We start from the raw sequence: 19,963 nt of genomic DNA, 5'->3' as shown, positions 1-19,963 counted from the left end.
GGTCTTCTGTCCTGGAACTCTAAGAAGAACCCCACTTAGTTGCAGTTGCAATCTCTATTATGCTAGTGCTCCTCCTTATGCTGGGATTGCTACCCAGGACACTGTGACCCACATCCAAGCATGGGCAAAGCAAGAGAATCCTGTAATCTCTTTTTGACCAGTTGTTTAACCCCCTTACCATTTGTTTAACGAGAGCTCTGGAAGAAATTGATGGCACAGCTGATTCAGTGGTACTCAAGGCTTACTTCTAGTTTGATAGTGCCAGGGCTCTTCTGGCATGGTCTGCACTGGACTATGATCCACTCTGACCCAGGCATGATAAACTTTTCCGGTTGACCTTATAAGTTATCTTTGACTGGAAAATTATTTCACTCTTCTTTTTGTGGAAATTTTTTTATAGCATTACTTAAAGGTCTTCAGAGGAATTTGGAAGAGTGTTCAGGTGAGTTGCTACATTATCTCCACATTTTGGCTCTGTTCCCAAGAACTCTAATTCTTGACTGTAGTTATGTTAATAATTTTGGCATCCCTGGTGATATTAATTTTCCTTTTCTGTGCAGCTACTTAATAATGGAAATGGTTTAGGGAGTACTGAGAACCTGTATACTTACATTTGATTTTATGACACTTTGCCCTTCTAACAATATGGTATGCCAGATATCCATTTTTCATACTATGAATTACTACCAGTTCTATGTATTGAGAACTTAAATTTTCAAGCTAATGAAATCCTAACTCATATGCAATCAACCTCAAGAGCAATCATCATCAAGTAAAATGTGATCCTTAAGGATCACAGATTTAGAACTTGGAAGGAGCTTTCAGAAATTATTTAGCTAAATTCCCCTTATTTTGCAAATGAAGAAATTAGTTTAGCTGATGTGAGATAATTCAACCCAATTCTTCCAAACCCAAGTTCTCTGCTCAGTAAACAGTTTTCATTTATTAGACTAAAACCCATAAATAAGTACTAAAGGACATCAAATTGTTCCTTTCCTAAGAATTGTATTAGCTATTAGATGGCATGTGATATTTTGTTTGTTTGTATCTACTTGATGTCATCCCCTAGAACAATGTAAACTTCTTTCTGGTAAAAGACATTCCATTTTTATTTTTGTATCACTTGTGCCTGGCACATAGTAGATGCTTAATAAATTTTTGATTTATTAAGACTCCCTATTCTGAAAAAAAATCTTATTTTTATTAATCTTTTAAAATATTACCTTTGGTTTTGGATATATTCTTCCCCCCTCTAATGCCCAGTAAGTCATCCTTCGTAACAAAAAGTAAAAAAAAGGGGGAGCAAAAAAATCCCCCAACAAAACCATCACCACCACTATATCTTTGACTATAAGTCTTAAATAGAAGAGCTCACCGAGCTATTTGTTCATTTGAGTATAATTCCCAACTTTTCCAGTGAAGGAAAGGAGGTGAGTTCTTAAAGCTCCTTTATAGGGCTAAGCTTGGGCATTATAAATACATGGCATTCAGTTTAATTTTATTATTTGTTCTTTACACTTGTTCTATTGGAAGTATTTTGTATATTATTTTTCTAATTTCCTTCTCTCTATGTCAGTTCTTATTTTCTAACACTTCTCTGAATCCTTTATACGTCATTTTTTACATAATAATCTTATATTACATTCATAATTTGTTTAGTCCTCTCTCAATCAATGATTATCCATTTTATTTCGATTTTCTTTGCTACCAAAAAATGATAAAGTGATTTTTTTTTATCTGACATATGGTTTCATTGAGCAGCTAGGTGATACAGTAGATAGAGGATTGGGCTTGTAATCAGATCTCTTCCAGTTCAAATCTGGCCTCAGGCAAATTACTAGCTTTAAACTCTGGAAAAGTCACTTACCCCTGTTAGGCTCAGTTCCTCATCTGTAAAATGATCTGAAGAATGAAATGACAAAGCACTCCAATTTCTTTGCCAGGAAAACCCCAAAATGGAGTCACAGAGAATTAGACATGACTGAAATGACTGAACAACGATTTCATTTGTTTGGGGAACTTTTTCTACCAATGCAGGTCAATCACTCCTGGGCAAATTATAATCTTAGTAAGTGCAGAGCATTATGCTACTTAGTGGATATTAATAACTGGCATTAGTGTGATACTTTGTCATCATTATCCTTGACAATCACCATCACTTTGAATAATTTGTTGAGAAGAACTCACATTACTTCAGAAAGCACCTTATTTCACTGCTGGAAAGCTCTAATTATTATAATGTTCTTTCTTAGTTGAATCCTATGTCTTATTTTTAAAATGTATTTATTTTTAATGTAACTTGATTTTCCCCACCTTATGAATTCATAGAACATAGGACTATATAATTGAAACTTGTATAGGGTAAGCTATATCACAACTATAAATCCCCTCTATGGCATACTCTATAGGTGGTTATCGATCCTTTGCTTGAAGACCTCTAGTGATGAGGATCTCATTACCTCCCAAGACAGCTCTTTCCACTCTTGAACAGCTTTTATAGTTAAGAAGCTTTGCTTCCTACCAAATGTAAATCTGCCTTGTTGGGCCTTTTATCCTTTGATCTATATCCTGTACTCTGGACTCAAATCTAATCCCTTTTCAAGATGATAGTCCTTCATAAACTTAAAAATGACTCTCATCTGTTTCCTAAATCTTTTATCATCTAGTTTATATAGCCTAAAAGTCTTCAATTGATGCTCCTGCTGAATGATTTCCAGTACATTCACTATCTTGGTCATATACCATTGTATTCACTCTTTCTTAGATATAGCATCCAAAACTTGAAACTTGTGTGATCAATACAGAGCATGGTAGGACTACTTCCTTATTTCTACATACTGTGTTTCCATTTATGCAGACTTGTTACATGAGCTTTTTTGATTATCTTTTGTGACTGCTCTGTGACACTGTTGAATTATATTGAACCTGTGGGCTTCCATTAAAAAAAGAAAAAAAAAACTTGGGTCTCCTGAATATGTGCAGTTATTTTATTTTTGAACTCAAGTGTTGGAATTTGCCACTATTCATTTTAAATTTAAATATTAGATTCAGCCTACTGTTTTAGCCTTTTAAGAAATTTTTGGATACTGACTTTGTTATCTAATATATCTATCCCACTCAGTGTTGTGTTACTTGTTAATTTATGAGCATCCCATCTCTATCTTACTCTAAATGACTGATAAGAATGTTGGACAGGAGAGAGTCAAGGATAGATTTATGTGGTATTTTAGCATGCATATCTCTTTGGGTCTGATCATTTATCCAATCCTGAATATGCCTACATTTGTTATCATCTATCATTCATGGAGAGATATGAACTAGAATTTTTCTAGCTCTGGATATGCTTAATTCTATGGTATTCACCTAATCTATCATTCTAATCATCTTGTCAAGCAAGGAAAAGACATGACAGACTCTGATTTTTATGAAACAAGACTGGTTCTTAATGGTCTTTCTAAGTGTTTATACATTTTCCTTTTAATAATATATTCTAGAATTTCATCAAGCCTCAAAATCTAGTTAACTGGATTATATTCTGAAAAAGCCCCATTATTTCTTCTTTTTGGAAAATTGTGACATTTTTCTTCCCTCTAGGGCTGTAGGACATATTCAGCTCTTATTTCCAGTTTGTCAAGATCTTTTGGGATTCCGATTCTGTCATCTATTGTATTAGTTATACTGCCCAGGCTTTTGTCATTTTCAAATGTGGCAAGTGCTTCTTTCTTCATTAAAACAAAGCACTTATTAAGGTCTAATATGTGCTGAACACTATGCCAGGTACTATGGGAGATCCAACATTTAGGTAAAGTATAATACCAGGCTCATAGAGTTTATATTTTGATAAGAAAGAGATGACTAAAACACAGAAAACTCTAACATATTGCATTATGTGATAAGTGCATTAGATGGTTGTAAAACAAAGTTATAAATGAAACCCAAGGGGTGTGTGTGTGTGTGTGTGTGTGTGTAAGTGGATGGATAAGTAGGAGTGGAAGTAATTCCTGACCTGAGGAATCAGAAGAGAATCAGGAGAGGCTTTTTAAAGGAGGTGGCATTTGATTTGGATTATTAAAGAGAGAGATTAATGAGTTGCATCTAGAAGTTCACTGTAACTGCCATGTTGCCTGAAAGAATGCTTTTAGAGAACCAGATATTGTTTTAAGTCTTGGGAACTTTTGGAATCCCAAATTTTAATATGTACACACACATATACACAAATGTGTGTACATATGCTCATATATATGTATATATATATTTCATAATAGCTTCATGTATATACACATCTCCACACAATAATGCACATACATTCACACATATACATATATGAATATATATATACACATGTCTACATATTTAGATATTTCTACATAAAATACATATACACATATGTGCAAACACATATACATAAATATATTTATATATGTATACTATATATATTTTTATATATATATATGTATATATATATTCTTACCTTGCAAGGTTTGCATTCTAGAGAAAGGGGAATATCTGGAAATATGCATGGTATAACCAGAAAAATAAATGCCAGATAGGTACAAAGTTATTTAAAATAATTTCAAAATGAAAAAAGGCTAACAATTATGTTGACTAAGAGAAAGCTTTTGGTTGGAGAATGCACTTGAGCTGTACTTTTAAGAAAGATATTATTTAGCTTTTTTTTAGTGATGTTCAACTCTTTGTGAGTCCATTTAGAATTTTATTTGGGAAGATACTGTAATGATTGCCATTTTCTTCTCTAGTTCATTTTATAGATGAGGAATAGAGGCAAATAGAGTTAAGTAACTTGCCTAGGATCACACATCTAATAAAGACCTAAGACCTAATTTGCACTTCCTGATTTCAATCTAGTGCTCTCTCTTTTGCATAAGCTCCCTTTTAAGGACGATAGGGATTTTGAAAGGTAGAAGTGAGAAGATGCACAGGAAGAAGAAAACATACAAAACCACAGATATGGGAAATTTCGCTTCATGTATAGGAAAAAAGATAGAAGGTCAGTCTAGTTTTTGGGTTCATGGTTTTAGGATGGGAAGGGATCCAGAAGTTGTCTCTAAATCCACTTATTGTAACCAGGACTTGGAGAGATTGATTTTTCTAAGGTCAGTTAAGTAAGTAGAAGGCATAGGATTAGACTTTAGGTCTTTTGATTTTAAATCTTGTGTTTTCCATGGTACCTTGCTGGCTGTAAGAGAGAACATATGAAGGAAAATGATATGAAATAATATCAGAAAGGTAGCATGATAGCTTTCAGAATTTGATGATTTTGTATTTCATCTTAGAAGTGACAGGAAGGCACTAAAGATTTCCATAAAGAGGAGTGACAAGATTAGATCTACATTTTTAGAGGATCATCTAGTTGTGTACAGGGTAAATTGAATAAAGGTAAGACTAATCTTAACACAACATGTTTTTTCTCTAAATCAATATAATAAAATATATTATTTGGCCTAGTACTTTAGAATAAAACTTTAAATCGCCAGTGATCAAATAGTTAATCATTTTTTTGCTCAGCAACATAATAGCTTAAATTATTATTAATCTACCTCTCATTCACAAGTGTCAAATACACTTAATTCAACTGTCAGTTTGTTTTATGTTTGTGGCACTCCTACTGACATGAATAGAAACCATGTGTTTGCATATTAAGAGACTAGATTACCCAAATAATAATTATAAATAATATTTCACTTGAACTATTTTCAGGATAAGATTTTATTTTTATTAATCAAAAATGATGAATCAAGAGCCTACTCTGTGCCAGGCACTGTTATGAGTGACCACAAATTATTTTTCTTTGGGGAGGGGAGGGATGTAAATCATGATTTTTTTTTGAAATAAGCAAATACTGAACAATAATCAATTTTTTCCCCAAAATTGTATCATACCATAGAATAAAGAATATAACCAAAATAATGTTTGCACTTTTGACTTAGATTTTTCTTAAGGAATCAGGAAGTTTCCTGGTATAAAAAGTAAACTCTAGCTAAAAAGTATTTTGCCTGATAGGAGTGTAATGGTTATTCTTGTATTCAAGGTCTCTATCTCTTGTACCTGTGTGGCATTGTTGGGAGGATAAGAAATCATGATAATGAAATTAAAGGGGAGATTTTGCTCAGAGTATAAGTACTCTTGCCCAGTGGAGTATTGGGGGGGAGGGTATGTTCTTCAATCCTTTTCTATATAGGAATTAATTTCCTACTAGAGAAAAGAAAATTTAAATTTAAAGAGAAAATGCAATCTATTCTTAGTCATTTAAGTGATTTTATTTTTTTAGACTGAGATCTTAAAATAAATTAAAAAATTTAAAAAATAAAAATATTTATTTTTGATCCAAATCAATCTCAATAATTAATCAACAAAAGGAGCAGCAACTTTAGTATACACATGAACTGCATTCCCTTCTCCTCTTTCTTTTCCTTTTCCCTCCCTTTCATTCTCATTTTTCCCTTCCCTCCTCTCCCTTCCTCCCCCTTCTCTGTCCTTCCCTTCCCTCACTTCTTCCCCCTTTTCTCTTTTCCCTTTTCTTCCCCTGCAGTCTTCTCCCTTTCCTTCCCTTCCTCTCCCTTCCACCCTCCTTTCCCTTCCTTTCTTTTAATTCAAATATTTATTCTAGCTCTAGTTCACAATTTCTTTTTCTCCATGGAACTAGTGAACACAGATCTTTGATTTCACTGTTATAGGAAACTCCTTGTATGGAAATTTCCTTAATGAATATAGAACAACAAACTCAATTGTAAATGATAGTCTTAAATAGTTGTCTTGTCTCTAAGAGATTAAATGACTTGCCCATGATCAGACAGGCAAGATTTTAAAGTAGGTGTTCCTGACTCTTAAGCTAGCTTACTATTTACTATTTCATGTTGCCCCTCTCTGATCATATATGATGTTGGAATAGACCTTGGCACAAGATAATTATATCATGAATTAGCCAAACCAAAAGGGCAAAAAAAAAAAAAAAAAATTGTATAAGAATTAAGAAGACTGGGTTTGTTTTTTATACCACCAACTTTCTTTCCTTTGAAGAGTTAGAGAGAATTGTTAAAGAAGAGTAGAACTAGGAAGGATCTAGGTTTACTTTTTTAAAATTAAAGCTTTTTATTTATAAAGCATATGCATGGATAATTTTTCCAACATTGACCGTTGCAAAACCTCGTGTTCCAAATTTTCCTCTCCTTCCCCCCACATCCTCCCCTAGCTGGCAGGTAGTCCAATACATGTTAAATATATTGAAATACATTTTAGATGCAATATACGTGTATATATATATGTATAGTGTATGTATATATATATAGGTTTACTTACTGACATTTCATTAAGGTGAAGGAAGAGAAAAGTGATAATAAATTTTAAAAATAAGGGTAGCATCTTTATCTTTTCACATCTGATAAGATGACAATCATAATAATGAAATTAAAGGGTATAACAAGGGTTTCAGAAGTTTTTTTCTCCTTAAATTTACCCATTCTCCCTTCCCTCATAAACATCACAAACTCTTCAAAGAATCTAGAAGTGGCAGGGATATTGGAAACCATTTAGTCAAATTCCTCCATTTTGCAGAGGAGGAAAGTGAAACCCAGAGGGTGAAGGGACTTCCCAATAAACACACAGGTAAGTAACAGAGTCAGATTTCAAATCAAGGTTCTCTGAATGCATACAATTTTCTGCCTTTGTTTACTGTAAGTATTTTTCAATAAACTTTCTTATGTTTATATTTTGAAATAGCCTTGGAGTCAGTTTTGATGATTAATGGTCAGTGAGAGCTAAAGATAAACTTATAATTATTATGCTGTAAGGTACTAAGATTTTATTTCCTCCCTTTTTAAGGTTGGACAAAGTTTGCCCGATTGACCCGGGCTTTGACAAATAGCCGCAGTGTTTTGCAGCAACTTACTCCAATGAACAAAACAGAGGTGGTCCACAAACATTCAAGATTAGCTGAAGTAAGTGTGTCATATTAACTTTGAGCTCTCAAGTCAGCGAGCATTGAATGGGGAGAGACTGTCTTCAAAAGGCACTGTTTTCCAAATATGGTTAATATGCTAACATTTTTTCCCCTGATAGAAGAATGTTTCCTTGACAAGAAATTACTTTTATTCCCTACTGCTCTTGAAATAGCAAATCAGTTCTACTATGAATTATACATGCTCAGGTGGGAAATATTTTTTGAGTAAGGAGAAATGAGCCAAGAAAAACTCGTGTATTCCACATTTCTTTTGACATCATCTGTTATAAACATGTCTTCCATTTTATAAATTTAGCTACTAGAAATATAAAACACATAGTAGACACAACAAATATTTGATTTTTCTTAATCCAAATCTAAGCCTGGGAGTTTTTGTGCAGAGTTCAGTGTTAAACACTTATGGCAACATTTAATGCATTTGGAGATTTGTTTCATTTTGCAGCATTTTCACATTAAAAAATGGCCTTAAATCTGTCATCATTTTTCCTTCATTTGTGTTGACACCAGGAAAACGTCAATTTTCTAAAGCTGTTGGAGTTAGGAAATTATGTGTTGTCATGTCCAACCAAACATAAGAAAAGACAGAATAATGAAAATTTTAGATAAGAAAATATTTTTTTGGGAACATCTAAAGTTATAGAATGTGAGTTTATAATGCAGCATGATGTAAAAAAATGCTTCAATTTTATAGTTATATTATTGTAATGAAATAATACTTGTGTTAGATTAGGACAATTCTGATGATACTATACATTTGGTATGAGCTAGTTGTATTTTAAATTGTGCCTAAATAGTTGCTATGGCATATTTTGGACAACTAGGGTATTAGACATACTGTGCAGTTGCTGTCTGTTCCTTCATTCTGAAAGTTGAATATGCATATTTGTATTTAAAGCCATGTGTGTGAAATTTCCAAGCCAGATGTTAATTTTAAGGATTAGAATCTCCTTATTGACAAGTCTCTAGTTTTCCATGTGAATCTATGTCTGCCTTCAGCCATGACTTGGCTGACATAGACACATCACTTTAAACTTCAGTGCCTCCTTTATAGTCACAAATTTTAGATCCTCTAACAATAGGAATATTATCTCTCTGAATACAAATGTTTAAGTTAATTCTTCATATGGCAATTTAAAAAATAAGGTCTATTTTGTTCACGGTACAAATAAAATATAATGAATGAGAAAAACTAATGCCTTCAATAATAAAGCTAAAATTCATCCAATCTTCTCTAGGTAAGATAAATCAAAAATTCAAGTAACTTCTATATAGTAGCTCATCAGTGGTTCTCAAAGTATGGTTCATGGATCTCTGGGAATTCCTAAGACTTTTTCAGGGAGGTCTGTAAGTTCAAAATAATACCCCTCCTTTTTCTAATCATGTATCTGTATGAAGCTAGATTTCCTTTACATACTCACTTCAACTAAAACAATATATCCCAACATACTAAATACAGAAAATCCAGTTGTCTGTTAAGCCAAACAATAAAGAAAATTTCAGAACCAAATAAAATGATATTTTAATTATTATTTATGGTATTTCTTCTTACTGTTTTTGAAAATAAAGTTTTTCAAAAATAAAAATATTGTTAACCTATTAGGGTTTTATTAATTTATTTTAAAGTGAATCGATGTATAAATATTTTAAATGATCAGTTTTAACTTCTAATATAGAAAATATTGACAGATAACAATCCATAAAAACAAAAACTTTTTAGACTCAATAACTTTTAAGAGTTAAAAAAGGTGTTCTGTGACCAAAATAATTGAGAACCTCTGATCTATGGAATCACCAACATCATTAGCCACAATCATTTCATTAATTAAATTCAATAAATATTTATTAAATGTCCACAAAATGCTAGGCTCTGAGGACACAAAGATGAAATATGAAACAGTTCCTGTCCTCAAGGATCTTACATATATTGGATTGAGGCAACATATTAGGAAGCAGAATACAGAAAATTAGAAGACAGTATCTAATTTGGAAATTATAGGTTTATTTTGCACTAGGCAGTGATTTGATTCTACCTCTAGAAAAATTAGTATAGTCATTCATTTAGTAACTCTGATTTCTTTCTGTCCCTATAACCATCTAATTCATTGGTTTAAATAACAAATGGTGAACAGACATAGATATGTAGGAAGATTTAATATTTTGCTTTGGGCAAATTGTATTGGTAAAACAGCAGTGTGATTGCTAAGAGACTTGATTATGTAGGCCTTTAGTTTAGGAGAGGAAAAAAGTAAAGCTGCCTATAATATTTTTGACCTCCAAAGGAATTTTAGTAGTACTCTCTGATGTAGTCAATAAGAAATAAAAACATAAAGTCATTGCCATTGAGATCCTGGAGAGTCTGAGCCACTGAAGTTGTAGCACTATTGTCTGAAGTGCTAGGCATGGATAAGAGAGGGATGGTAGTTATTGAATGTCAAATGGAGGTAGCTTAACCAATGGCAGGACTTGCAATTGAAATGTTTCTAGTATTTGCTGAAGCAAAATCTTCACACAGATTAGATTAGCAAATGACAAATGTGCAGCAAGCAAAATAACAGTGGGTCAATTTAAGCAAAATCTTGTTATGGTGTTCATGACCCAAAGAATACATGATTATTCATGGAGAGAGATTTTTTTGGAGGGTGAAGGGGAAGAAAATGGTCATAACAACCGCATGCCAAATTTGCATGCTGAGGAAAGTTTGCAGTTATACATATAACCAGAATCATCCTCAAATTTAAAGAGCAATGCAATGCTTCTTCTGAAAATTGCCTTTCCTCTTAAAAATAGATCATTAAACATGTATGCTTTTCTTTCATGTAGTAATGATCAATTATATTTTGATTAATGCCCAATAGTTTCTGGATTCCTAGGAAGATACATTGTATCGAATCATTAGACTTCAGTTCAATGTTTGTATAGGTAATGTATTTTCTCTCTTTTAGGTTCTTCAGCTGGGATCAGACATTCTTCCTCAGTATAAACAAGAGGCTCCAAAGACTCCACCACACATTATTTTACACTATTGTGCTTTTAAAACAACCTGGGATTGGGTGATTTTAATTCTTACTTTCTACACCGCCATTATGGTTCCTTATAATGTTTCCTTCAAAACAAAACAGAACAACATAGCCTGGCTGGTGCTGGACAGTGTGGTGGATGTTATTTTTCTTGTAGACATTGTTTTAAATTTCCACACAACTTTTGTTGGTCCGGGTGGAGAGGTCATTTCTGACCCCAAGCTCATAAGGATGAACTATCTGAAAACTTGGTTTGTGATAGATCTGCTGTCTTGTTTACCTTATGACATCATCAATGCCTTTGAAAATGTGGATGAGGTAAGCTATCTCCATACATAGGAGTCACCCAAATTTCAATTAACTCGAGTAAGTGGAATTCAGATATTATCTAAAACACACATTTTACACAGCTAGATATAACAATGGGTAAAGCATTGGGCCTGGAGTTTAAATCTGGCCTTAGCTACATATCAATTACATGGCTTTGCACCATTTAACTCTTTCTGCCTCAGTTTCTAAATCTGTAAAATAATAATAGCACCTACCTCTGATGATTGCTGTCAGGATCAAATGTGATAATTCTTCTTTTTTTTTTTTTTAGGTTTTAATGCAGTGTAATTTTTTTATTACAGCTTTTTCATTTATAAGATATATGTATGGGTAATTTTTCAGCACTGACAATTGCAAAAACTTTTGTTAAAATTTTTCCCCTCCTTCCCCTTGCCCCCTCCCCCAGATGGCAGGTTGACCAATGCATGTTATATATGTTAAAGTATATGTTAAATACAATATATGTATACATGTCCATACAATTATTTTGCTGTACAAAAAGAATCGGACTTTGAAATGGTGTACAATTAACCTATGAAGGAAATCAAAAATGCAGGTGGACAAAAATAGAGGCATTGGGAATTCTATGTAGTGGTTCATACTCATTTCCCAGAGTTCTTTCGCTGGGTGTAGCTGGTTCAACTCATTACTGCTCTATTGGAACTGATTTGGTTCATCTCATTGTTGAAGAGGGCCATGTCCATCAGAATTGACCATCATATAGTATTGTTGTTGAAGTATATAATGATCTCCTGATCCTGCTCATTTCACTCAGCAGCAATTCATCTAAGTTTCTCCAGGCCTTTCTGAAATCATCCTGCTGTTCATTTCTTATGGAACAGTAATATTCCATAACATTCATATACCACAGTTTATTTAGCCATTCTCCAGTTGATGGGCATCTATCCAGTTTCCAGTTTCTGGTCACTACAAAGAGACCTGCCACAAACATTCTTGCACATACAGGTCCCTTTTCCTTCTTTAAGATCTCTTTGGGCTATAAACCCAGTAGTAATACTGCTGGATCAAAGGGTATGTATAGTTTCATTACTTTTTGGGCATAGTTCCGAATCGTTCTCCAGAATGACTGGATGTATTGTGATAATTATTCTTAAGCATATTATAAGCGTGACAGCACTATCTGAAAACTTGGTTTGTGATAGATCTGCTAGATTAAATAGATTAGTCATTTCATATTGTGTAGTACTATTCAATTACATTTATGTACTACATTTTGTTTAGTAATCTTTCTGTCAATGTATTTTGTTTCTAGTTCTTTGCTACTATGTAATTGTTGGTTACTATTAATTTAAATTTTCCTCTACCAGTCTCTTCTCCTATCTTTTGTTAACCAGTTAATTATTATATTTGACTAACTTTAATTTCTTCTTTTTTAGTGAATAAATTCTCATATCTATTCTAATTATGGAAACCTAGACTAGCCAGAGTTCTAAATTTCCTACTAACACTAAGATCCTATTATCTTAGGTAGAGAAATATCTAGAAGACATGCAATAAAATAATAATAGTTAGTATATGTATACTGCTTCATTAACATTTGAGAAGCACTTTAGAAATTCTATCACATTTTATTTCTCACAGTCCTAAAAAGCAGGTACTATTGTTATTCTCATTTCATATTTGGAAACTGAGGCTATTAAGTGATTTGTCTAAAATCACCCAAATAATACAAGTCAGAGGTCAGATTTAAACTCAGATCTTTTTGAGCAGGATGGCAACACTTTAATTCCCAAAGTAGATTATTAAACCAGCATGCAGAAGTGTTTTCTTTTAACAATTGTAATTTAGCTCACATATTTAGTTTCAAGTTGATTGTTGAAACTGGAGAAAAGACATCTATGAATATTCCTTTCTTTTCTTTCTTCTAACCCCATCTTCAAAAACTGTATTCTTATAAAAGTTAATCAGAGATTTGTTGATTCATCTAGGGAGAGTGAAGTTATATTTGAATGCTGGCCATTTTTGTTTCTATCTTTAATTATCTTTTTAAACAGAATTTTAAATTCTACTTCAAAGTGGTAAGTTTTTAAGCACATTTGTCAATGAAAAGATGGCGTAGATGACCCCAAAGATTCTTTCCATTCTATGATTATAATGTGTATTACAAATTGAAGCTGTTGTTTAATTGTGTTTGATTTTTGGTGCTTCCTTGGATGGTACTGACTGGTTTGTCATTTTCTTCTTCATGGATAAGGAAAAATATAGTTTAAGTAACTTGCTCCAAGTCACATAGATAATAAGTGTCTGACACCAAATTTGAACTCAGGTCTTCCTGATTCTAGACACAGTGTTCTATCCACTGAGGCATCTAGTTGCCCCTAATACTTAAGAGTAAATCTTTTAGAAAAAAATCACTAAAAATGTACATCTTAGCCTTATATTTAATAACATAAAATTTGAGCTTGCCAGAATTAGCAAAGAAGAAACAAGCAATAAACATTGCTAATAACATATAAATGATTCAGTATAGGTAAAACCTATTATTAAAATGTGTTCATAATGATATTTTTCCTAACTTAATTTCCCTATAGGACCTTCTCTATTCCAGTAGACCGTGCAAATGTAATTATATTTATTAGTGTTTTGGGAAACTTTTCAGCTATTTTTCCTCCCTGACCAGAGATAGTAATATTATAGTATAATAAGATCATAATATGATACATGAACCAGTGGATTTTTAAGAATGAATTAACTTGTGCATAAAGTGCCCTCCACCTCATCTGTACCATTAAATACTCAGAATCTCTTTATTAATTATTCTTGAAATTCTATAACTTTTGGTTGAATAAGCTTTTCTTAGTGTAAAACATATATGTGATTAAAATACTTACACTTTGTAAGGTTCAGGAAGCATTTGGAATTGATCAGGATTATACTGGCCCATAGATATTTTTCTAGAGGTACACCTTGGACCAAGAGAGAACAGGAGCAGGTGTTTGTTTATTAAGTGCCTTAAATTTATTATGTGCCATTATTATTATATGCTAACTTCCTTACAAATAGGATTTCATTTTATCCTCACACAACCAAAGGACATAGATATTATTTTCCTTTTTTCCTTTTCAGCATTTTGTTAATTTAACTTAAAATTGTTTTTCTTAATTATAACTTAAATTTAACATCATTTTAACTTATTGATTTAACTTAAATTGTTTAAATTAAATATTTAAAGCATACATTTGTATTGATTCTTTTATTTTATATAACCAAAGTTTCCCCCATTATCACATCTTCTACTCTTCCTGAGAGTCATCCAATATAAAAAGTAACATTTTAAGAGAAAGGTAAAAGAAAAAGAGGAAGAAGCACAATCAGTATAACTAATCAATACATTGAAAAAATGCAAAAATATATTAAATGTACCATAATCAATGCTCTCACTTCTGTAACTGAATGAGGTCATAGTGTCTTATCATATCTGTTCTTTGGGGCTTCTTGCTTTTTATAATCTGCAAAAGTCATTTTTAATTATTTTGTGTTTACCTTATTTTTCAGGCATTTTAGCTATGTCCAACTCTTTGCAACCCCATTTTTTTTGCGGGGGGGGGGCAAAGATACTAGAGTGATTTGCCATTTTTTTCCATTTCATGAGGAAATTGAGGCAAAAAGGATTAAGTGACTTGCCTAGGGTCATCACAGTTAGTAAGTGTCTGAGGTCTGATTCGAACTCAGTTTTTCCTGATTCCAGGTCCCACACTCTAACCATAGCACCACTTACCTGCCCTCTGATTGGCTTTTCATTTTCATTGTTATAGAAACTATGTGTATTGTTTTGTTTTCCTCCTTTTGCATGCTTCAAGCTGCATTCACTTGTAGAAGTCTTCCTAGTCTTCTTTGTATTTGGCAAATTAGTAATTTCATATTGTGTGGTATCATTCAATTACATTTATGCACTACATTTTGTTTAGTAATCTTTCAGTCAATGTATTTTGTTTCTAGTTCTTTACTACTGTAAAAACTACTGGTAGAATTACTTTGATGTATGTGGGGGCTTTCTTCTGTTATCAATGATCTCTTTGGAGTATACCCTTCAAACTGGAATCCATTCATCAAAAGGTATTGGTATTTTAATTATTTTATTTGTGTAATTCTAAAATGTTTTCCAAAATGATTGTAGTGATTCACAGTTCCACGACTAGTATGTCAATTTTCTCACAATCTTTCCATTTCCTCTTCCTATGTTTTTTTCTTTTTTGTCTATTGTTAGATATAAAGTAAAACCTCAAGGTTGTTTCAATTTGCACTTGTCATATTATTAAGGATTTGAAGCATTCTTTCACATGATTATTAGTTTGTCATGCTTCATTTTAGAACTTTATTATTTTTTTTTGATGTGTTGGCTCATTTCTAACATTGAAATAGTAATCTATTACATTCATGTATTCTGAACCCCAGCCCCTCTTTCACTACTTTCTCTTAGCATTCACATATTTCAAAGTTAATATAGTACAAAGTGGTTGACTTTTAAATATTTCAGAATACTCTACTAAATAGTAAAGACAGTTTCTATTCCCCTCTCTACTATTAAATGTATCCTTCTGGACCTTAGTTTTCTCATCTGTAAAATGGCATTAGTTTTTAACATTGCCTTTTTACCTTACAAAGTGAAGCTGAAATGGGAAAAGAGATAACTCATTCACTTTGAAAAATATAACCTCAATATGTATTAAGTATCTAATATGTGCATGACATTGGGCTCTTCAAATATGAGCTATCAATTTTATTCTCATCTTTATTACTACTATTTCATTAATTTATGTCTATTTTTCTGACTAGAGTGTGAAAAATATGAAGACAGAGACTGTATCATACATAAATATATATTTATATATATCTGTCTCATATATATGACAGAGATAGTAGATACTAACTGATTCAAAGTGAAGCATTAATGTGGTACATATAAATTATATACTACTCCAAAAAGTATAACAAGGAGGTAGTGAGATACAGTATGGAATGCTAGGGAGAAACTTTGAGTCTAAAATTTTACTTTGTTCATATATTGTGTAGCTGTAATGTCCTCAGGATTTCATAGATGCCTCCCTTTTTAAAGCCTGATTCAAATATTTCCTGCAAATCATGATTTACTAAGAATATCTGTGGATAAGATGAAGTTCTTTTGGGGTGAGATGATGAAGGATGACCAAAATTTTATTAAATAAATCTATTCTATGTGAACCATGAAGACTTGGTAGCTACAATAATATACTGAGTATAAAAGATAAATTATGAAGCTATCAATATTCATAATAGCAAGTTTAACGTTGAGCTGGACTTTTGCTCATCTGACACTAAAGAAAGATAGGCTAGCTTATGATAATATATCCAGTTGTACAACACAGGAGGATGAGGAAAATTATATTATTAGACGAGTGTGATTTTTTTTTTTTTGAAATTATAAAACTTAATAGTTCCTGAGAACTATAGGCCTTTATTGCAGATGGATTAATTTATGATAAAATAAGTAAGAAACATACGAGGTGTGAGAAAAGAAGAAAAAACACTCTTGTGGATGTTGTCCTTAAAATATACAAGGAGATGAAATGAGTTGCAGGAAAAAAAACAGAGTGGGACCATATTTTGCACTCCAAGAAAGGTTTTGTGGTGACATTTTAAATATTAGATATTTTGTTGTGTGTAATTTAATTCAATAAACTTTTATTAAGCCTGTACTATTCTAGTTGCATTTTAGCACATGCTATAGGTTTATAAATATTTAAAAATGATATTTCCTGATTTTAAGAAGTTTATGTTCCACTAGGAGACAATAATATTTATTTATGTATAATACAAAGTGGATGGTAATAGGCTAATGAGAGATTCAAGTGCTCTGAAAAAAAAATTTTTTTTCAAGGAAATCACTTTTTTTTTAATTTTTTTTATTTAATAGCCTTTTATTTACAGGTTATATGCATGGGTAACTTTACAGCATTAACAATTGCCAAACCTCTTGTTTCAATTTTTCACCTCTTACCCCCCCACTCCCTCCCCTAGATGGCAGGATGACCAGTAAAAGTTAAATACATTAAAATATAAATTAGATACACAATAAGTATACATGACCAAAACTTTATTTTGCTGTACAAAAAGAATCAGACTTTGACATATTGCACAATTAGCTTGTGAAGGAAATCAAAAATGCAGGTGGGCATAGATATAGGGATTGGGAATTTAATGTAATGGTTTTTAGTCATCTCCCAGAGTTCTTTCTCTGGGCGTAGCTGGTTCAGTTCATTACTGCTCCATTGGAAATGATTTGGTTGATCTCGTTGCTGAGGATGGCCAGGTCCATCAGAACTGGTCATCATATAATATTGTTGTTGAAGTATATAATGATCTCCTGGTTCTGCTCATTTCACTCAGCATCAGTTCGTGTAAGTCTCTCCAGGCCTTTCTGAAAAAATTTTTAAGGAGCAAAGGAAACTTTCAGGAATAGGATGCTTGGAATAGGTCACACTTAAGATGAAACTTGATGAATGATAAGGATTCTGAAATACAGGTATTAGAAATGTGGAAATATTGAAATCCAGGAATTTTGTGGTTCAGTTATTTGCAGTCATGTCTGACTTTGTGACTCCATCTTTGGCAAAGATACTGAGCCATTTCCTTTTCCAACTCATTTTACATATGAAGAAACTGAGACAAACTGGGTTAAGTGACTTGCCCAGGGCTGTCCTGATAGTAAGTGTCTGAGCCCAGATTTGAATTTAGGATAATGAGTCTTCCTGACTCCCAGCCCTCCCAGCTCTATCCACTGTGCCTCCAAAAATGAGTGACAGACAGAATGTGTTGTGCACTTGATGAGAGACCAATATTGGCCTTGGAGAACAATTAATAATCATTAAGAATAAGGAGCAGCTATAATATGTCAATTTATTGTCTTGCCTTGAAATGCTTTATAAAAAAGAAAATGTGCTTTTATCAATTAATATGCATACCCTTGAATTTAAAAAAAAATAGTATTTTTTGATATTTCTTGAGTCCTTATAGCATAGGACATTGAGAACATTGGTTTGAAGAGGATTGTTTATGCTTTTTTCTCTTTATCCCAGATTGGTCACAAAAGAAATTAATTAGTAAATGCCACATCACAACAATAGAGAAGGCCCAAATTTATTTTCCAAAAACTTATAGATAATTCATAGACTATCAATAGTCTTAACTACTTCTGTTTAGAATTAGTTGTTTTTTGTCTGTATTACTTTTCTTAATTTTAAAAATTTAATGTTTTGGGCAAATTACACAGTCCTCTCAGCTTTGATCAACATGAACATTTTAAAATTTTCTATTAAGCAATTTTTCTAATTTGTAATGAATCAGATTTTTTTCAGGTACATGAAACTGTTTTGTTAATATTCATTCTTAAGTAGTTAGTTTTTAATCTTATTTTGCACAGAGTTGTGAACTTTGGCATTACTCCTTAGTTATTTGCTATCTCTGGAATAGTTTTATTTTTTATTCTTTGGTTTTCAGGTATACTAATTAGTCTGCTTTGAAGAACTTTAGATAAAATCTTTTGAAATCTTATTAAATAAAATATTTCCTTTGTTATTTTCTCTTTGGTACATGTAATAATGATTTTTCAATAAAATAAAAAAAATGTGACAAGAAGGACAAAACCTAAGAAATTCTCTAGCTTACATCTTAGTTTACTAGCCTCATGATTCTTTTTCTGATAATGGTCCTAAGTGATGTTTTATGGAAAGTTCAGGCTTCCATACATGAATTTGACCTCAAAAGGTTAAGGATGTATTCTGAACATCCAATGGTTGGTTCCCTTAATAACCTATTATTGAGCTATCATTTATAAATTTATCTACTCATTTTAGCTTATATTCTCTCAGGAGTAACAAATGCCTATGGTTATGGTCTGTTTTATAGCAAGGCCTCAGGTTTCTCATATTTAAACTTTTAATGTCCTTCAGGGCCTAGCATGGTGCTTTATATACAGTAAGTACTTAATAAATATTTTTGAATAAATGAATGACAACTAACTTTTAACAGCATTATGTTGGAGAGTATACTAAGAAAATCTTACCCCCCCCAAGTCCTCTAGCAGCTTAAAATATAAGACAGCATAATGTCTGCTCTGTGAAGATAAATATGAAAATTAATAACTGAATCATATATACTTTCATTAAAAATTTTAGATTTTTTTTGTTTAAAAAAGCATTTGTTTTTTCTTCCTTCTACTTCCCTCTCCCATTGCAAAAAGGAAAAAAAAAGAAAAGAAAATAATAAAACACCCTTGTAACACATATGCACAAACAAAACAAATTCTCATATTGGCCAAATCAAAAAAAAAAAAAATGAATGCCTTATTTTACATCCTAAGTCCATCATCTCTCTGCCAGGAGATGGATAGTATGCTTCATCACAATGCTTAGGAATTGTGCGCATTTTATTGATCAGATTTAAGCCTTTTAAAGTTGTTTGGCTTGAACAATGTTGTGTTGCTTAAATTATTCCTCAGCTTCTGCTTACTTCACTTTGTATCAGTTCATATGTCTTTTTTCTAGTTTTCCTGAAGCTATCTCTTTTGTTATATCTTATGGAACAATAGTATTTTATTATATTCTTACACCATTGTGTTCGACCATTTGACAGTTGATAA

At 32.2% G+C, this 19,963-nt stretch overlaps 1 protein-coding gene across 1 annotated transcript in view; it reads left to right on the top strand.

Annotated features, from left to right (window-relative positions):
• Positions 1-19,963, top strand: part of KCNH5 (potassium voltage-gated channel subfamily H member 5) — a 442,192-nt gene that overhangs the window by 112,502 nt on the left and 309,727 nt on the right. Inside the window, exons 5-6 of the mRNA XM_031952690.1 lie at positions 7,840-7,955; positions 10,921-11,313. Of these exons, the coding sequence (XP_031808550.1) occupies positions 7,840-7,955; positions 10,921-11,313 (509 nt within the window). The remainder of the gene's footprint in view (positions 1-7,839; positions 7,956-10,920; positions 11,314-19,963) is intronic.

Source organism: Sarcophilus harrisii, chromosome 2 (genome assembly GCF_902635505.1).
Source record: "Sarcophilus harrisii chromosome 2, mSarHar1.11, whole genome shotgun sequence".
Taxonomy (NCBI): domain Eukaryota; kingdom Metazoa; phylum Chordata; class Mammalia; order Dasyuromorphia; family Dasyuridae; genus Sarcophilus; species Sarcophilus harrisii.
Note: the sequence above shows the minus strand (reverse complement) of the source record. Positions and strands in the feature narration are given on the sequence as shown.